General features: G+C 39.3%; 1 protein-coding gene across 1 annotated transcript in view; it reads left to right on the top strand.

The window, feature by feature from the left end:
* AGL (amylo-alpha-1, 6-glucosidase, 4-alpha-glucanotransferase) overlaps positions 1-19821 on the top strand; it is a 60448-nt gene that overhangs the window by 22780 nt on the left and 17847 nt on the right. Inside the window, 17 exon segments of the mRNA XM_038412187.2 lie at positions 448-571; positions 1169-1332; positions 1873-1974; positions 2271-2426; positions 2508-2658; positions 5144-5200; positions 5203-5267; positions 5365-5477; positions 5635-5781; positions 6611-6741; positions 8198-8334; positions 11621-11754; positions 12978-13153; positions 15417-15519; positions 17429-17654; positions 18224-18335; positions 18655-18790. Coding sequence (XP_038268115.1) covers positions 448-571; positions 1169-1332; positions 1873-1974; positions 2271-2426; positions 2508-2658; positions 5144-5200; positions 5203-5267; positions 5365-5477; positions 5635-5781; positions 6611-6741; positions 8198-8334; positions 11621-11754; positions 12978-13153; positions 15417-15519; positions 17429-17654; positions 18224-18335; positions 18655-18790 — 2234 coding nt within the window.

The following is a 19821-nucleotide window of genomic DNA, read 5'->3' as shown; positions in this document are numbered from 1 at the left end:
TAGCTGAACTCTTCACGGGGAGTGAGCATATTGACAATGTCTTTGTCAACCGCCTGGGAATTACCAGTCTTATTAGAGGTACAATAGACACCTGAAAGCCATATAGGATTGCTATATATGGTTCAAAGTTTTTTAATGTGAAACTAACATTGGTTTGTTTTTTATTCTTCTTGTATCTTTGTCCTTTGCAAATTCAAACATCTTTCCTGCTTCCTTTTTCTCTTAACTCCTCCATCTGTTGTATCCTTCTGTTCCTGATTCGGCTTTTTCAATTTGTTAACTTTTGTATAATTGAACTTGTTTGGTTTCTTCGTATTTTGGCTTTCCATTTTGTCTCTGCTGCATGGCATTTCCCTGCTGCCCAATCTGTGCCTAGCCTTGTATCCTTTCTTTTTTTCTGTTCTGCCTTTTCCTTTTCTGTGGCTTCCTTGGCTGTGCTTTTTGTAGTACATGCTGGACACAGCTAGAAAATTGCGTGCTGATTTGTATGTAGTGGCTGAGCTGTTCACAGGAAATGAGGAGTTGGACAATATCTTTGTGACTAGATTGGGCCTTAGCTCCTTAATAAGAGGTAGGCTTGCTAAGTGTGTGGTTCCCCATCACCTCTCTGACACTGCATGTATGGTGTGCCATTTATGAAGAAAATGTCACAATTGATCATATTTCATATATTTAACAAGTGCTCAAAGATGCATTTAATAGTATGGTTTGTTTTATATTTATCTATTTAAGTATGTTATTGCATCATAGACTGAGAGGTGCATCCTAGGTGTAAGGTGTCTAAAAAGAATAGTTATAAGTCAGTCTGGAGGGGTGGGAGTATTTGTGGCATAGCTTCCCCATACTTCCTGCCTATTGGTTTTGGTTTTTTTAATTAGTTGATCACCTCCTCTGAAGCCTGGTGGACCTTGAAAAGGGGATCCTAACATTTTAAATGTTTTTCCCCTCTTCCACCCTAACACATGATGATAAACTACATAGTGAATGCCCTCAAATTATGGACACACTGCCTATAATTTAAAGTTTAATGTTCTATTAATATTATTCATTAATATCTTTGATTATTTAATGTGCCAAATGTAAAACCATTTATTAGTCTCCCTATTGGATAATCTTTAGTTATGGTGGTAATTCTCCTGTAAACACTCATGCAAGTTTTGTTCTGTAGAGGCAATGAGTGCATATAACAGTCATGAAGAGGGAAGATTAGTTTACCGCTTTGGAGGAGAACCAGTTGGGTCTTTTGTTCAGCCACGTTTGAGACCTTTAATGCCAGCTATTGCACATGCACTGTTTATGGATGTTACACATGATAATGAATGTCCTATTCAGGTGAGCACTTAAATTATGTTAGATTTTCATGTTAAATACATATTTTTTGTACTGTGAATCGGATATGTAAAATGGAATTACTTTTGAATGGTGTTTCGGAAAGACATGATGGTAGTTAAAAGGTTGCATGAAATAAGTGGAGTTGTACAGTAGTTCCCACTGCCTTTCAACCCTCTGTCCCTTTTGGGAGAGAAGCATAAAAGTTACTAAATATGTCCTGTTTTTACTCTTGCATGTCCAGCTATTATGAACCTAGTAACGTTTGCCTGTTCTCTCAAACTTACCCACTCTACCTTCCCAGGATAATAGTGGGAGGATCAGAGGAAGATTGCTGGAGGTTGGGATGACATTGTTAGGAGCTCTGCTTTTTTAGCCTTGTGGTGATTTTGTTTGCTTGTTTATTTTAAATAAAAGTAGAAGTTTTAATCTGATTACCGTGTGATAAGCACATCAATAAATGAGTTCTTCTGTAGAATACGTATTTCTATGTATCTAAGTGTTTGGAAGGAAATAAGATGATTGTTTTATTCTTATCAATAGCACCGATCTGAGTATGATGCTCTTCCCAGCTCAATGATTGTCTCCATGGCATGCTGTGCTACTGGAAGCACCAAAGGCTATGATGAGCTAGTACCACACCAGGTCTGTCTCCTCTTTAAAACTTCAGTTGACTCAGTTAAAAAAAAATCACTACTATAATACTGGAACACACATTAAAGCATATACAATAACAATGGGTGATTTACTCATTTAAAATTCCAAGTAGATAGCTTATTAGCTATTTTACTATATCAGTAAATAATAAATTTGTAATATCAGATAAATGTATCTGAGTGTATGTATATATACGTACGTGTGTGTGTGTGTAAGTAAAATATGGCATTTCCAATTATTTTTCAGAATAGTTCATGTATGGCTAAAGTTTAATTTATTTGCAGATTTCTGTAGTCTCTGAAGAGAGGTTTTATGCCAAATGGAATCCAGCAGCAACACCCTCCACTCCTGGTGAAGTTAATTTCCAAACTGGAATTATAGCAGGAAGGCTGGCCATGAACAGGCTGCATCAAGAGCTGGGAGCCAAAGGCTTCATTCAGGCAAGAAATTGAAGTAAAATGTTTCACTCGTTTAAATTTATTATCAAAATAAGAATGTGTGTTAATTTATGTATTTTGTAGGTGTATGTGGATCAAGTTGATGAGGATATAGTAGCAGTGACTAGGCATTGTCCTAACACACACCAGTCTGTAGTGGCTGTGTCTCGTACTGCTTTCAGAGATCCTAAAACTTCCTCCTACAGCAAAGAAGTGCCTCAAATGTGCATCCCAGGTATTCAAACCTGTTTTTAAAGAGTTGACCATATCAAGGAAATTAAAGCTTAAAGCTGAAACTGAGTGATTGAGAGACTCCGTACTCGCCATGTTGATTCTAATTTCTTGAAGGTTATGTGATTAGTATGCAATATTAGGTACCTTTTATATGTTTTAATATCTATGCATCACAAATAGTTAAAGGGACACCAACTTAAAATCACTTTTGAATTTAAAACAAAAATACAGTAACTCCTCACTTAACGTTGTAGTTGTTCCTGAAAAATGCGACTTTAAGTGAAAAGATGTTAAGCGAATCCAGTTTCCCCATAAGAATTAATGTAAATAGGGAGGTTAGGTTCCAGGGAAATTTTTTTCACCAGACAAAAAACTAATATATACACGCACGTACGCACAGTATAAGTTTTAAACAAACAATTTAATACTGTACACAGCAATGATGATTGTGAAGTTTGGTTGCGGGGGTGAGTAAGAGGGTGGGATATTTTCTAGGGAATGCCTTACTGTTAAATGATGAACTAGCATTTGGCTGAGCCCTCAAGGGTTACACGTTGTTAATGTAGCCTCACTCTACCAGGCAGCACGAATGGGGGAAGAGGAGACAGCATGGCAAAGAGAGAGACGTCCATTGCCCCTTTAAGTATGCTGACACCATTCTAACTACATTGCCTTTAAAAAGATCAGGAAGTTGAGATAGCAGCTGCGGAGAGCTTGGGCCAGCAAGCTCTCTCCGTCCTGAGCCCTGTCCTGTCTATACCCTGCTCTATATTGAGAAGGGGTAAGCAGGGAGCAGGAGTAGGGGGGAGGGGGATAACCTGACATTAGCCCCCTCCTCACCCCCCTCCCCTGCACAGCAAGCAGGAGACTCCGGGGAGCAGCTACAAGGCAGAGGGCAGGAGCAGCACATGGCAGTGGGGGGGAGGGACAGCTGAACTGCCAGCAACTGATAGCCTGCTGGGCAGCTGCTGCACAGGGAACTTAGAGGAGCAGGGAGCTGATAGCTGCCAGTCCACCCTGGTTCCAACCACCCCCCAGCTAGCTGCAACGGGCTGCTCTTCCTGCAAGCAGTGGACAAAGCAGGCAGCTGCCAAACATCTTTATAAGGGAGCATTGCACAACTTTAAACGAGCATGTTCCTTAATTGATCAGCAACGAAACAACGTTAACCGGGATGACTTTAAGTGAGGAGTTACTGTATGTCATCTGCCCCAATATCCCCATGGAAATATTGTGGTTTCATTTCCTTTCTTGCTGTTTGCGAATGAGCCACATAAATGGGAAACTAATTAACTCTAGTAGAAGACCACTGGAAGTGACTATATGGAAAGTGTCTATTTTTCTCTTTTGTCCGTATACAGCAGTCTTAGTATCTTATTTTACGGTATTCTTAAGTGTTGCTAGTAGTTATAGGTAAAGAATTTTCAGATGTGTGGGTTTACGTTGGTTGAGAGTGGTAGTTTAAAAAGGCGCATCAAAGTGAGAAAACTGGCACAATTGTACATATGTATTTTTGCAGGTCCAGAAGACTGACAGTGTAGACATCATTAGATAATTGAGCATTCTGCATTGAAGTCAATATTTGATCTGAGATGGCTGTAACGTTTCTGAAGAAGCCATTTGAATTTTTTGTATTAACCTTTAGTAAGGACCCAAACCTGCAAACATTTCTTCACTTGCTTGACTTTCTCACATGGTAGTCCCACTGAAGTCAATGGAACTGCTAAAATGCTTAAAATTAAGCACGTGTGTAAGTGGTTGCAGCATTGAGGGCTTAGTTTTTTGATCATTGGATAGATAGAGCAAATAAGGTCTTGAATGTCAATGCGGTTGCTCTGGTATTTAAAAAACTGATGTGCTCTGTTTAAAATAAGATCTGTGATTGCTGTTTGGGAAGTGGTGCAGAGCTTTGCCTAATTCAGAACCCCCAAATAGTCATATCTAGCAAGTCACCTGTTGGGTTTAATGGTGCATAGTCAAGCCCTTACTTGTAATCCATGACTGATATCCCCGTAACTCATTGTGAGTTAGGAAGATTCTGTCTTAGGTTACACCATGGCCAATAAGTGTGTAGTGAACATGTGTAATCAATCAAGATTGAGTGACTGTAATGTACAGAACAGTAAAATTCCCTTTCAGATCTGTCAAATGTATTTAGTAATTTAACTGTGCAATTGAGACATGCATTTTCTATAGTTAAACTCTATAGTTAAAAAAAATTTTGTTTTGTGTTTCAAGCAAGATTTAAACTTATTTTAAAACCAAGAATGCCATATATATATATATATATATATATATAAAATATAGGGTGTGTGTGTGTGTATGTGTATATGTGTATATGTGTATATGTGTGTGTATATATATATATATATATATATATATATATATATATATATATATATATATATATATATATATATATATATATACTATCAATATTTTTGTGTACGTATTTTGAGTTATAATATGCAATTAACTGTTTATAGGCAAAATTGAAGAGGTAGTGCTTGAGGCTAGAACTATTGAGAGAAATGTTAGTCCTTATAAAAAGATGAGCATTTTATCAACGGATTACCTAATTACACAGTAGAGATCAGAGAACACATCCAGGTAACTACAATCTTTTCTCTATACTAGCAGATGCAACAATTTATCAGAGAAGGAAAACTGAATTCATTATAGTTTCAACTATTTCTTCTTTTCTAAGATCAGGGAAAGTAAAATTATAAAGCAAGCTGGAACTGCCATAAAAGGTCCCAATGAATTTGTTCAAGAAATAGAATTTGAAAACTTAACACCGGGAAGTGTGATAATATTCAGGTATATGATGATGATCAACTTACTAAATGTGTGTCAGTTGGCTGCACTAGATTAAATGCAATGGAGGGGTGGGTTTTTTCAGTCTGTTAATTCTGTTACTTCAAAAAATAGTAGGTGGAGGTGCTAACTTCTACAATTTGTGCATTGATATTTACAGAGTTAGTCTCGACCCAAAGGCACGAGAGGCTGTCGGCGTACTCCGTAATCACCTGATCCAGTTCAGTCCTCATTTTAAATCTGGAAGTCTTTCTGATGACCATTCAGCACCTATATTAAAAAATCTTTTTCTTCGTAAGTATGCCTTGTTAGAATACATACAGTAGAGAGCTGGATTAGAGGCAGAGATCAGCCTGCAAATGCTAATGAGTGACAATCCTTTGCCAAATTTTGGGTCTGTCTTGGTTAATGTATGAACAACTATGTTTAGCCATCTTATTGCTTTATACAGAAAATAGTGATTCAGACTTTAAAAAGTCCTCACCTCTTTCACATGAGTAGTTCTGTGGGTTTGCTGCTGACAGTAGATTTTATGCCAGGAAATTTACATCCTGCAGCAAGGTGTTCAGATGACTTTGTTGTCAACATACTATGTAGGTTACCAGTTCCATCTAAATGGCTTTCTTAAAAGAAATTCACATAGCAATGCAAAAACCAGTGGATACTACATTATGCTTTTGTGGAGAAAAGATGCATCATTTGAGTTGAATAATATTGAAATCTATGATCATTTACTTAGTATTTTCTGTACTTATCTGCAATGATAAAAAGAGATCTCTTGTATAGTTAACCTTGTGGAAAGAAATAAGCTAATTTTAAATCTTGTAAAAGAATAAGGACAAAAAGGAGGTTTTTTGTTTTTGTTTTCGGTTTTTTAAAAGGAGCCCATAGTTACTCTTAAATCTATTCTATGGTTCCTAAATAAATGGCCAGATTTTTTAAGTCAGTGAGCTGTAAGGTTCGTGGCACCCTTGAAAATCAGGCCCTGTTTTCAGGAGCCTAAACATGGAGTTTAACTGTAAGCATCCCTTTTTAAAAAATAGCTTGGCCTAGACCAAAACCAGAATTCTTCATGAAATTGATGTCCGTTATATAGTTAGTTATCAATGTTGGTTTTTTTTTTTTCCCTTTCCCAGTATTGCGTCTAAATTAACCTTGGCTGATTTGAATCAAATACTGTATCGGTGTGATGCTGAGGAACAAGAGGATGGTGGAGGATGTTACAACATACCAAACTGGTCACCCCTTAAATATGCGGGCTTGCAAGGTAACGATTCATGCGTGCTTTCTTGGGTGGAGGAAAAAAAGGAGAATGGATCATCTCAATCTAGATCTAAAATAGAGGTGTGCAAACTATGGCCCGCGGGCCAGATGTGGCCCATGGCACCCTCCTGCCCAGCCCCTGATCTCCTGGCCTGGGAGGCTAGACCCCGGCCCCTGCCCTGCTGTTTCCCCCTCCCCTGCAGCTTCAGCACACAGTGCCACCGGCGCAATGCTCTGGGCAGCCGGGCAGTGTAGTTGCAGAGCTGCGGCCTGACCCGGTGCAGCGGTAGCACCACCAAACGCCAGTGCTTCAGGCAGTACAGTAAGGGGGCAGGGAGCAGGGGGTGTTGGACAGAGGGCAAGGGAGTTGGGAGGCGGAAGGGGAGTGGTCAGGGGATGGGGGTATGGATAAGGGTCAGGGCAGGGTGGGGTACAGGGAGGTTGGATGGGACAAGGGTCCCAGGGGGCAAGTCAGGAATGGGGGGGGGGGTTGGATGGAGCAGCAGGAGGTAGTCAGGGGTGGGGAGTCCAGGGGTGGTCAGGGGACTGGGAGCAAGGGGTGGTAGATTGGGTAGGAGTTCTGGGGGGGGCCGTCAGGGGACGGGGGGTTGGATGGGGGCAGGAGTCCCGGAGAAGCCATTGAGGGGCAAGAAGTGGTGGGGTCGGATAGGAGGCAGGAGCTGGGCCACACCTGGCTATTTGGGGAGACATAGCCTCTCCTAACCGGCCCTCCATACAATTTTGGAAACCCGATGTGGCCCTCAGGCCAAAAAGTTCCCCCCCCGATCTCAAATAGTATTAGATTTGTGTACTGTTTGCTTTTCAAGTTGCTTCTGCTTAGTCTATATAGTATGTGCTCAAAAGGGAGTAGCAAGCAAATGGAGGCAAGATACTGAATCAAGAAACATCTCTTAATATTGGAGTAGAGGATGAGTTTAAATATTTAATTCTACATTAAAACTGTGGTAATCTGATCTTTGGGAATATTTTAAAACATGTTTAAATAAGTACAGCTCCAGTCACAAATGACCTTACCTAAAAACCCACAAATATTACCTGTTACATGAAGTGTCAGTAATAGTTGTCATTTTAACATCTGAATGCCATTGTGTGACGTATTTTATAATTATCTGAGTTAGATTTTAAACCATAAAGAAGCATGGGCTCTGTGATTACACAGTATTTTGTCTCAAGCTTACTGTAGGTCCGCTGAGCCATAGCAGGTGGGTTGGGTCCCTTCTCATTGTACAATCGGGCTAGAGCTTTAGCCTTTCTAAAGGCTCTCTAGCCTTTAGAACATATGAAGAAAAATAACATCAAGTTAAAAAATGTATTACTGATCCAGCTCTGGTTCATAATTTTTCAGATCTGCAGTGTTGGATTTACTCCTGGAAACTGGAATTGCAGGTTGTGATAATCATGTGGCCAGTAATATAGTGTGCTGTTTGTTTTATTTTCAGGATTAATGTCAGTGATGGCAGACATTAGACCAAAGAATGATTTGGGTCATCCTTTTTGTGGTAATTTGAGATCTGGGGATTGGATGATTGACTACGTCAGTGACCGTCTAATTTCACGTTCAGGAGCCTGTGCAGAAGTAAGTAAATCTATTAAGTGTTATCTACAAGGATGGAACTTTTTGGTTTTTTTCACAAACCTCTGCTGCTTGAGCACATGGAGTAATTAATAGCAGTAGTAGGTTGTCATCCTCTTTATTGACCAGCACTGAAGGGGAGTGAGAAACACACTCTGCCAGTGGGTTTCGCAGATACTTGACCGCAAAGGAATGATGAGCCCCAAGAATCTTGGGTTCCAGTCCAGGCTCTAGGAAAAAGAGCATGCTCTTGTGGTGACAGCCCCTTCTGCACCACTACAAGATAGACTCGTCCCGATCCCTCCCCCTTCTGACCCATCTCTCTCCAATCTTTCCCCATCCTAGTCTTAGTCTCTCTTTGCGTGCCCAATCCTAGTCTCCAACTCTCAGGTTTCTTGTGCCAATCTATTTCCCCCTGCATTCCTGGCCCTTCATCCAATGTGTCTCTCCTCTGCCCCACCACACTGACTCCCAATCCCAGGCTTCTCACCCAATTAGGCCCAGTCTCTTTGCTCAGTCAGTCCAGTTCGCTCCTCAAACCCCAGCTCCATGTCAGATTTGTTTCCCTCTGACCTTGATCCTTCTCGCAGCTCATTCACCAATCTGAGTTTCCTCTCCCGAACACTATTTCCCTGACTGGCTCCGTTGGTGTCCTTGCCCAGTCAGCCCCCACCCCCAGGTCAGTTTCTCTCCTCCCTCCCAGTCTTCAGTCCCAGTTCCACCAGGCTGCTTGTCTCAATCTACTCCCTTTGGCTCTTCCCCCAGTTCGTTTCTTGTCCCCTCTGCATTTGATTCAGCGTCTTCCTCTGCCATGTTGCCTGGGCACCAGCAGGGGGTCATAGAAGTGAAGGACCGGGAAAAGACCTCAGTAGGTCATCTAGTCCAGTCCCCTGCACTCGAGGCAGGACTACGTAATAACAAGACAATTCCTGACAGTTATTTGTCTGACCTGTTCTTAAAAAAACCTCAAATGATGGAGATTCCACAACCTCCCTCGGCAATTGGTGCTTAAGTATACAGACGGGAAGCTTTTTCCTAATGTCCAAACCTAACCCTCCCTTGCTGCAATTTAAATCCATTGCTTCTTGTCTTCTCCTTAGAGGTTAACGAGAATAATTTCTCACTGTTTTCCTTGTAACAACCTTTTATGTACTTGAAAAATGTTATCCCCCCCTCCCCCTCGGTCTTCTCTTCTCTAGACTAAACCCAACTTTTTCAATCTTTTCGCATAGGCGCCAACTTGTCCTGGTGCCGGTGGGTGCTTGTCCCTGCCCCGCCCCCATTCCAACCCTTCCCCAAAGTCCCTGCCCCAACTCCGCCCACTCCCTGCCCCATTGGACTCCTTCCCCAAATCCCCACCACGGCCCCGCCTCTTCCCTGAGTGCGCCTTGTTCCCCCTCCTTCCTCCCAGTGCATATTGCTGCAAAACAGCTGGGGGAGAAGCAGGGACGTGGCATGCTCAGGGGAGGAGGCAGAGTGGCGGGGGCAGGGTGGGGAGCTGCCGGTGGGTGCAAAGCACCCATTAATTTTCCTTGTGGGTGCTCCAGGGCTGGGATCGGCGCCTATGCTCATAGGTCATATTTTCTAGACCTTTAATCACTTTTGTTGCTCTTCTCTGGACTTTCTACAGTTTGTCCACATCTTTCCTGAAATGTGGTGTCCAGAACTGGACACAATACTCGATCTGAGGCCTTATCAGCACAGAGTAGAGTGGAAGAATTACTTTTCATGTCTTGCTTTCAACACTCCTGCTAATACATTCCAGAATGATGATCACTTTTTTTGCGACAGTTATTCTGTTGACTCATATTTAGCTTGTGATCCACTATGACCTCCAGGTCCCTTTCCACAGTACTCATGACTCCCAGGAAATTCCCATTGTGTATGTGTGCAATGGATTGTTTCTTCCTAAGTTCTTTCCTTTGCATTTAGCCTGACTGAATTTCATCCAGTTTACTTCAGACCATTTCTCCAGTTTCTCCTGGTCATTTTGATTTTAATCCTGTCTTTCAAAGCACTTGCAACTCCTCCCAGCTTGGTATCATCCACAAACTTTTTAAGTGTACTCTCTGACATTATCTAAATTTATGAAGATATTGAACAGAACCATAACCAGGACTGATCCCTGCAAAACCCCACTCAATATGCCCTTCCAGCTTGACTGTGAAACACTGATGACTGCTCTCTGGAAATGGTTTTCTAACCAGTTATGTGCCCACCTTATAGTAGCTCCATCTAGGTTATATTTTTCTAGTTTCTTTATGAGCAGATCATGCAAGATAATATCAAAAGCCTTACGAAAGTCGAGATATGCCACATCTGTCGCTTCCCCCCCATACATATGGCTTGTTACTCTACCAAAGAAAGTCATTGGGTTGGTATGACATGATTTGTTCTTGACAACTCCATGTTAACTTACTTATCACCTTATTATCTTCTAGGTGTTTACAAATTGGTTGATTTGCTTTATAATCTTTCTGGATACTGAAGTTAAACTGATTTCATTGAGAGCACTGGAGAGAGAGACTTCCTTCTTTGGTTCTAGTGCCCTGACCTGAAACAGAGCAGCAATTACAAGGAAAGTGAACCTCTTTATACCTGCTGTAGAACATTCTCAGTCACTCTGAGCTGATGAATGCGCAGTTTGGTCAGCACTAGGACCTGTAAAGGGCTTGAGCATGTTTCATTGAGGATGCACTGCTAAATTCTTATAGTGAGCATGTGCAAACAGAGATTTTTTTTTTTTTCAGAGGCTTATAACTTCGCCAAATTTTGGGCAGTTTTTCACAGGAACAGCAAAGGGCACATCCCTGACAGAAAGGCCACTCCCTGCCAAATTTCAAGTCCCTGCTCCAAAGCACAGAGTCTCTAAAGCATCTCAAATAAAAGGTGTCCAAATTTTTATTTTTTTTAAAAATCATTGCAAAACCACATTTTTTCCTAGCCTCAGTCTCTGAAACAGCTGAACCATTTTGGCTGAAACTTTAAAAAAAAAATTATTTGAGGAAGATGTGGAATGGAAAACTTCAGTGTGAATGGTTAAAGTGTGGCAAAATTACAAGCAACTGAAAGTAGGATGTATAATGGGAAGTTTCTGCCAACTGGAATAGGTGGTGCTACCAGTCCTTCCTATAATACAAAAAATATAATAGGGGCATAAAAGTGTAGGCAAACTGTAACAGGAATTCTACCTGTTTTCCAGTGCAAAATGTGATTGCCAAAGTATTAATTCCCTGAAAGTAGCCTTTGCTGTGTTTAGGAGTTTTAACTTACAAAAATATTCTAATAGGTCGGTAAATGGTTGAAGGCCATATTTGTCTACCTAAAGCAGATTCCACGTTACCTTATTCCATGTTACTTTGATGCCATATTAGTGGGTGCATACACAACTCTTCTAGATCTGGCATGGAGTCAAATGTCTAGGTATGTCTAATAGTGTTGAAAGAAATTTATGTGTATGTTTACATTGTGTTGTATTCATTTGTGCATTAGGATAGTCATTTATACACTTTACATGTACTTAAAAGGCACTAAAAGTTTTCTGGCCAAAATTTTGTATTCCTTGAAACTGCAACAATCTGATTAATAAGGAGAGCACCTTTTTTTGAATTCTAATCTTCCAATTCATTGCAAATGTTAAATGCACAAATACAGTGTCTTCTGTTAGGTGTATCTCAGCTGCCTAACACAATTCCTAAACTATATGGCCGCCTGCATAACAGTACTGATGTACAAAAAGATACATTGACATAAGGCAAAAATAAATATTCATGTTGACCAGTGGAAAAGCATAAAGCTGATAGAAGGTGCATATAGTTTTCACTAAGGGAAATTATAAACATTGGACTAGAAGGTCAGTAATTTATTGTTGCTCCAGGATTTGTATTTACAGCTAATGCTGGCAGTGCAGTAATAGGGAATGAGACATTAAACCAGGGTCCGTCTTCGAAGGCTGCCTTTTCTTCATTTTTGTAATTGTCCCTTTTCTCGTTTTCTGTTCTTGTTTTAAACATGGCTAATATTACTTTCCTTTAAAAATAGATATCAAAACTGTGCCAACATGGACCAGGTATCTGATACTGGTGTTTTTTCGGTTGGGGGAGGAGGTAGTTTGTTGTACTAGTCCAGCATGTAGACCCAGGCACAAATTAATAAAAATCATTTAATGCAGCATCTTTTTAAATACAGTAATTGAATTTTAAAATGCTTGTTCAGAGTTGAAATTTTTCTTTGCTTGGAGATCAACTAGGTAATAAAATGCCTGAATGTTTTATAGTCTCCTTTCAATATAAATCATTTTAAAAAAATTAATATAAAAGTAAAGGCCATGATTTGGAAGGGAAGAAAAAAAGGGGGAGGAGGGTACCTGAAATTAGGTGCTCAAATTTATCTTTAGGCACCTAAATAATGGCCTGATTTTTAAGTGCTATGAACTCAGCAGCTCCCATTGGCATTAATAATTTGACTTAATCTTAGAAACTCACTTTTGAAAATCATTACAGTATTTTGCAACTGGAGCACCCTTATGGAGCTGATTTTTAAACTATGGCAAGGGGGGAAATGGGTGAACTTTAAACAATGAAGTTGTTGAATTTGAAAAGTGGCTTTTTTGTTTTGTTTTTTCAATTCAACTACTTTGATTACAGCTTTGTTCAGAATGGATCAACATTTGTTAAACACCTTTCCTTGGGTTCAGTTCAGATGTGTGGGATAGGAAAATATCCTTCTCTGCCAAATCTGTCTCCTGCTTTACATGATGTCCCCTATAGGATGAATGAAATCACAAAAGAGACAGAACAGTGCTGTGTTTCCTTAGCAGCTGGTAAGTAAGGGCTCCTTTGATTGTTGAAGCAGGTTGTCTTACAAAGTGCAACTACTTAGAAATGTGTAGACAGCAAGATCAATGTGCCGGGACTGTAATGTTTAGAGACCAAATAAAAAATACTGTTTCTTTCTGAGAGTAGCTGTTTACTTCACCCTTCCACTGTCCTTCTGCTCTATTTAATGTGAAGGTTTTGTTTGTGTCTGAGAGAAGCATAACCAGGCAATGTTTCGCTGCTATTGCTGTAGGAGGAAGACTTGTGAAGAACTTCACTTTTGCTGTATCTTGAACTATAAGCAATCTGAGCTACTCTGTCATATTTTGAGACCTTTTGAGCACCAGAATTATGTTATCTCTTTCCCTGTAACTCTTCAGTAATTGAAATACATTGTGGAACTCTTCCCGGAAGACTTTTGCTTTATCACTTTAACTGTTTTGTTTTTTCCTCAACTATCACCTCTTGAACTTTTTTTAACCTCTTTGAACTAAAAACATTCTCGCCAATTTATTCGCTTTTGTTACTAAAAAAATTGCCATACTTGATCTTGACTTCAAATGGTCACTAATTCCACCAAATATCTAGAGAACTTTCCCCAGCTGAACATGAAATAAAAATGGAAACTCTTGGTAAAATAGCTTCTTAAATTGTCATGCAGAAATTGCAGGTCTGTGACAAAAATAAATTAGAACTTGAACATGGTAGAATTCAGCATTCAGCTCCAGAAAACTCATTCAACAAGACAGTAACCCTTGTTTTAGGAGGAGATAGTAATTATGTGGTGTCCAACTAATTAGGTTAGTTAACTGCCTAGAAAGTAATTGAGAGAGAGGGCCTGGGTTGAATGGCAGAGGCAGATTGTTTAGTGCAATTTCTCCTAAATTGAAATTAACTGTTTCTGGTTTTGGATCACTCTTTGCTGCAGTTATAAGCAGTCTTTAAAAATATGTGTTCGGAAGAATAAAGCATAGAGTAGTAATGTGAGAGGGTTTTTATTGAATGAACTTAACTTGCATATTTCCAGATATTTGTCTGTCTAGTATATTTTAGAATCTGTCTAAAATCTGATCATTTCTAAATATAAAGACAGTTCTTCTGGGAAAAATGTTTGCCTTTGTTTCTTTCAACAAAAGTTTCACCTCTGTTATAAAAGTGTTTTGGATTATTTTTTTACATCACTGCATTTTATAGGTTTTAATTCCTATTGAAATGGGGTTTTCTTCCTTCTAGAAAGACAATTAATGAAAGATTTTTTTCTAATTCAGTAAACAAAAGTATGAACATTATACTTTTAAGACTTAATGCTTTGTTTCTAGCAAAGATATATTCAGAACTTTGTATCCTGCTTCATGCTGACCTTAATTCTGTAGCAAGCTCCCACGATTCTTTGGCAAACGATCCCTGAATTGTTAGGTGAACTGAAAATTCCATGTCAGCATGATTCTACCCAAGTATTCTTCCATTCGCTTTTGAAATGAGGGGGCTCTAGGTGCATGCAGCAAAGGGAACATTTTTCCCCCCTCAGCATCTAGTAGGACAGTTGTAGAAAGCATGGGACTCTGCATGTAATTAAATTATACATAGCGTATATTTTTGTAATGTTCTACAGGTGAACTTTCCTTAAAGAATTTTTGATCCTGAGTGGTTTACACACGCATTTAAAGTGCATTTTTTAGAAAGTGAGCACATGCTGTACAGTGTATACTGTGTGTCATAAATAAGGCTACGTTTTAGTCACAGATATTTTTAGTAAAAGTCATGGGCAGTAAACAAAAATTTATGGCCCATGACCTGTCCATGACTTTTCTTGTATACTTCTAACTAAAACTTGGATGGAGGGCTGCGGGTGCTCTCTGGGAGGGGTGGTCCGGGGGCGATGCGAGGCTGGCAGGGGCTCCCTACCCCGTGTGTCTCTGCAGCTCCATGGTGGCAGAGGGGCCGGGGAATCCACACGCTGCTCCCGCCACAAACACTGGCTGCGCAGTTCCCACTGGCCAGGAACCGCAGCCTGGGCCTGTGGGCGCAGGGAGCACCTGGAGCCCCTTGATCCCTCCGCTTGGAGCGGCAGGATCATGCCAGTGGGAGCTGGGGAGCCCCCCCTCCTCCCCGAGGTAAGCACCCACCATGCATCCCCTAGTCTTGACCCTCTCCCCCAAACCCTGGGCCAGCACAGCAGTTTGGGTGGGTGGGTGGGGGTGTGTGTGTGTGTGTAGAATTTTCATATTAAACAGTCTAATGACTTAGTTCATCACGTTTATTCTTTAGGTTTACCACATTTTTCATCAGGCATTTTCCGCTGCTGGGGAAGGGATACCTTTATTGCACTGAGAGGTCTAATGTTGCTTACTGGGCGTTATTTAGAAGCAAGGTAAGAAACAATGTATAAGTATTAATGCATCTTGAAAGGTTTCTCCCTTTCTGTGTATAACTGGAAGAAAGAGTTACTTTTTTTCCAAAACAATTGAAATGCTCTCTTATTTACTGTGGCCCCAGGCCATTTTTGAATTCTTTTCAGATAGAACTACAAAATTACTTATGTATCTCAGTTGTTTTAAATGTTGGTGTGAAGCACCTATTCCATTATTTTTATATGCATACTTTTTTCTCCAGCACATTATAGTGCTCATGCTAAGTTTGAATGAAATGTGTCTGCTATAGGTTTTTATTTCAATATAAAATACTTATTATCAGTATTGGAGAGCAGTAGGTTTGAGAATCTCTTTGCAATCACATTTGAGGTGTGGGAAGGTGTCTCTTGTGTTTTGTGGTGATCACTAATATAACTATCAAAGCTGGAAGTCAGTGTTTTGTGGATCATTGCAAACTAAATTTTGTATGTGTGATAAGTCTAAAACCTAACAAATAAACATAGGAAGTTTGTGCAAGATTTGCGGGTATGCCCTTTCCACTAGTCAATTTTATTTTTTTGCCATGAAATGTTGGTACTGAAGTGAGCTGAAAATGAAAGTATGGATTTCTCAAATTTAACTCATACTTAGTGAAAACTTGTGTATGTATTTACTTTATATTTGCATAACCAAAAACCAATGAAAGGGTCAAGTAACTATCTTACAAAGGGATCCACAATCTGCTAGTATGGTCCCTTATAGCAGCTTGTAGTTCCTCTTAAAGACAATAGGATCCTGTAATGGCATTCAGTACTACAGACCCTTACATTACTGGATTATGCCTTTTAGGTAAAACTCCCATTAAAGTCAGTGGAGGTTTTGCCTGATGTAAGGAGCCTGAGACTGATACCTATAATGAGAAATTCTCTCATATGTATGAAATTCTCTACGCCCATTGCCTCCTTTCCCTTTTTGAAAGGATCAGAAGACAATACCACTTGAGTGTCACTCACAGGATCAGGCATTCTTTTTGAACTTTGCAAAGGAATTTGGTTTTATTCAGTTATGAGATTCCTAATCTATTGTTTTTTTTTTCAAATACAGGAAAAATGTTTAGGATCAAGCACTCAGTATTAACTTTAAAGTAGATCTAAAATGCGGCTGAACTGTTAAGCATTCCAAAACACAGTTCTGTTTAGAACTCTTTGCTATATAATGGAGGTATTGAGTTCTGCTAGTATCTTTTTTTTTTTTTTAAAGGAATGTGGTTGAACATTGAGAACCAGACCTTGAGGTCTATACTCAGTTTTTACTCCATTAAATACCTGTTGACTGACTGACTACAATAACAATAGTGTAAAAACTGGGTAAGACTTCAGGTCCTTAGATAATATGCATATTATAATTCATTGTTGTAATTCATATTTTTGTAAATTATCAAATAAGGAATGCATGAAGAATGAACATGCATATGTCACTCTTGAAGCCTATTGTCTGGCTACTAGGGCCTGATCCAAACCTATTGAAGTTGCTGGGAGTGTCTCCATTGATTTCAATGGACTTTGGATCAGGACATTACTTTCACAACATGTTGTGAAGTAAAAACAACTTTTCTATATTGGCACAAATGTCACATTACCTTTTCTGCCAAAAAAAAAAAATTGAGCATATATTTTAAATATATCCTTCCATATTTGCATTGGTCGGCATTACTGAGTATGTGGGGGGTTATTTTTTAAAAAGCTTGTATTATGTGTAGTCACCTTTGTACCATGAAACACCAGGATGTTGACATTTACCATTCAATCTTAATTTGTTCCCCAACATATCTTGGTATAAAAATGTTATATTTTTTAGTTTACTACTTGGAACTTCAGTACCTTGAAATCCAATTCAGTGTATATTGGATTTTTTAATTTTTTTTTAAAGGAACATAATTTTAGCATTTGCTAGTACCCTGAGACATGGTCTTATTCCCAATCTGCTTGGCCAAGGGACCCATGCCAGATTCAATTGTCGTGATGCTGTGTGGTGGTGGCTTCAATGTATACAGGATTACTGTAAAATTGTTCCAAATGGCACAGACATTCTCAAGTGTCCCGTTTCCAGAATGTATACTACAGATGACTCTCCCGCTCAACCTGCAGGCACTCTGGTAAAGATAATTTCTAATAAACTGTTTGTTTATATACTACAAACATAATTGTAAGTAAATGAAATCCTAAAAAACCAAAAGAATCCCTGTTCGGCATGTTTTCTCCTACTTAAAGAAATGTTTTTGCAGAGGTCAGCTTTTACTGGGGACAGCATTTGCAGTATTTTGAGGGACAGTGTTTGCTTATTAATGGAGGGCTTCATGGAAGATTTTATAGCTATAAAATCTTCTAGCTGTCATTTATGGTGGAATGTGCAGTAAAACAGGTATGTTCCACTTTTTGGTTGTTTGCCAAACAGTTTGACTCCTATCAAGCACACGTTGGATGGTGGAGAATAAAACTTTTTGAAACAAGGGCAGAAAATGTCACCAGTTTTATTTCTAGCTTTCTCCATTTTTTTCAACATTTGAAATTTCAGATTTGGCCAATTTTTTTTTTAACTCTAATTGACTGGATTCCTGTTGGATTTCATATAAAGTATAGTAATCTGAAAAGTTGAAGTACTCGGTATCTGGATATTTCATACAGCCTTTGTCTTTTTCACTTGTCACACAAACAAACAAACCAGGATCAACCACTGTATGAAGTAATACAGGAAGCTATGCAACAACACATGCAAGGCATAGAATTCCGAGAAAGGAATGCTGGTCCACAGTTGGATCGAAATATGAGGGATGAAGGTAAATAACATGAGTTACTTATCTTGCTTATATATAGATCACTTATAGTGAAGTTTAAATGTGAGTAAAATTGTTGTACAGATTTTTTTAGTTAAACTATTTTCTGCAAAACTATTTTTACATTTAGTGCCTCTAACAATGTAGTGTTATAAATAACATATGTTAACACTTTAATTTCAGCTATTCTGACATGAGTACTCTGTAAATAATCACATCCATAACAAAAGCATTCGTGGTGGTTCTAGGAAGACCTTCACCTTTTTCTTTCTATGTTTCTTTAGAAACAAGCTGATTTCATTCTGATTTTCTTGCTGGGTAGGTTTTAATGTGACTGCAGGTGTCGACCATGAAACTGGTTTTGTCTTTGGAGGGAACCGCTTTAATTGTGGTACGTGGATGGATAAAATGGGAGAAAGTGATAGAGCTCGCAACAAAGGAATTCCAGCTACTCCAAGGTACAAACTCGTGTATTATATAACTTTAGAATAAGTCAAAGTTTAGCCTCTTGCATAGTGAGATCCTTGCTCTTGGTTTCTATGCCACCAGTAATAAAACATGAGTGATGTGAAATATTCTGGACTTTTCCAAATTCTGTTTGACTATTATAAAACATTAACAGAAACCTTCTGTGTACAATGCAAATTCAGAGGAAATGATCATTGCAAAACATATTTTCTGTTGACATACTCAGTTCAATATGCTATTCAAATATAATGTTAACTCTTCATGTCTGATGTAAATTACACTGCTGTAGCACTAAATAATTTAAAAAGTTAACCGATTAGATGTTGAGAAAATACCCAGTAATATTCTCTGTTGATGTGTATTGTGGATTTGGGTACTACCATATGTAAAACTTGAAATATTTGCAAAGGTTTCTTTCTTATCCTCCTTCCCTAATGCTAACATTAAAATGTCAGTGAAAGCTCTGTATTCTGCTGACATCTATTCGATTTTAGATAGATGAAACATTTTTTAAAAAAATGTTACTGTATGCTTGTAAACTGGTGCAGGCTCTCTGGCTTTGACCCAGGACAGGAGAAATGAGGTTGCTCAGATCAGTTTCAGTTGAGAGTGAATCCAAAGGAAAGGCATTTGAACTATTATTGCAAAGCTTTCAGTGTCTTTCTACAAAATTGAATACCATGTCTGTTTGGTGGTTCTTTGAGTGCTTGCTCATGTCCATTACATTGTCGTTGTGTGTGCTCGCCACATGCACCGGTGCCAGAAATTTTTCCCTCAGTAGGATCCGTAGGGGACCAGCTCTGGCGCCCTCTGGAGTGGCATGCGTATGCGTCGGTATAAGGAGTGCCACTGGCTCCCCACTCTCCCTCAGTTCCTTCTTACTGCCAGTAACCGTACTGGAATGTCTCCTTGCTTTGGCAAGATTTCCTGTCTCTACTGTGTCTAGTAATGAATTTGTTGTATATAGTCGTTTAAAGTTGTATAGTTTAATAATTCCCTTAGTGTTAAGTTAGAAATTAGT

The sequence above is a fragment of the Dermochelys coriacea genome, chromosome 8 (assembly GCF_009764565.3).
Source record: "Dermochelys coriacea isolate rDerCor1 chromosome 8, rDerCor1.pri.v4, whole genome shotgun sequence".
In the NCBI taxonomy this organism is placed as follows: domain Eukaryota; kingdom Metazoa; phylum Chordata; order Testudines; family Dermochelyidae; genus Dermochelys; species Dermochelys coriacea.
This window is presented reverse-complemented; position numbering and strand designations above follow the sequence as displayed.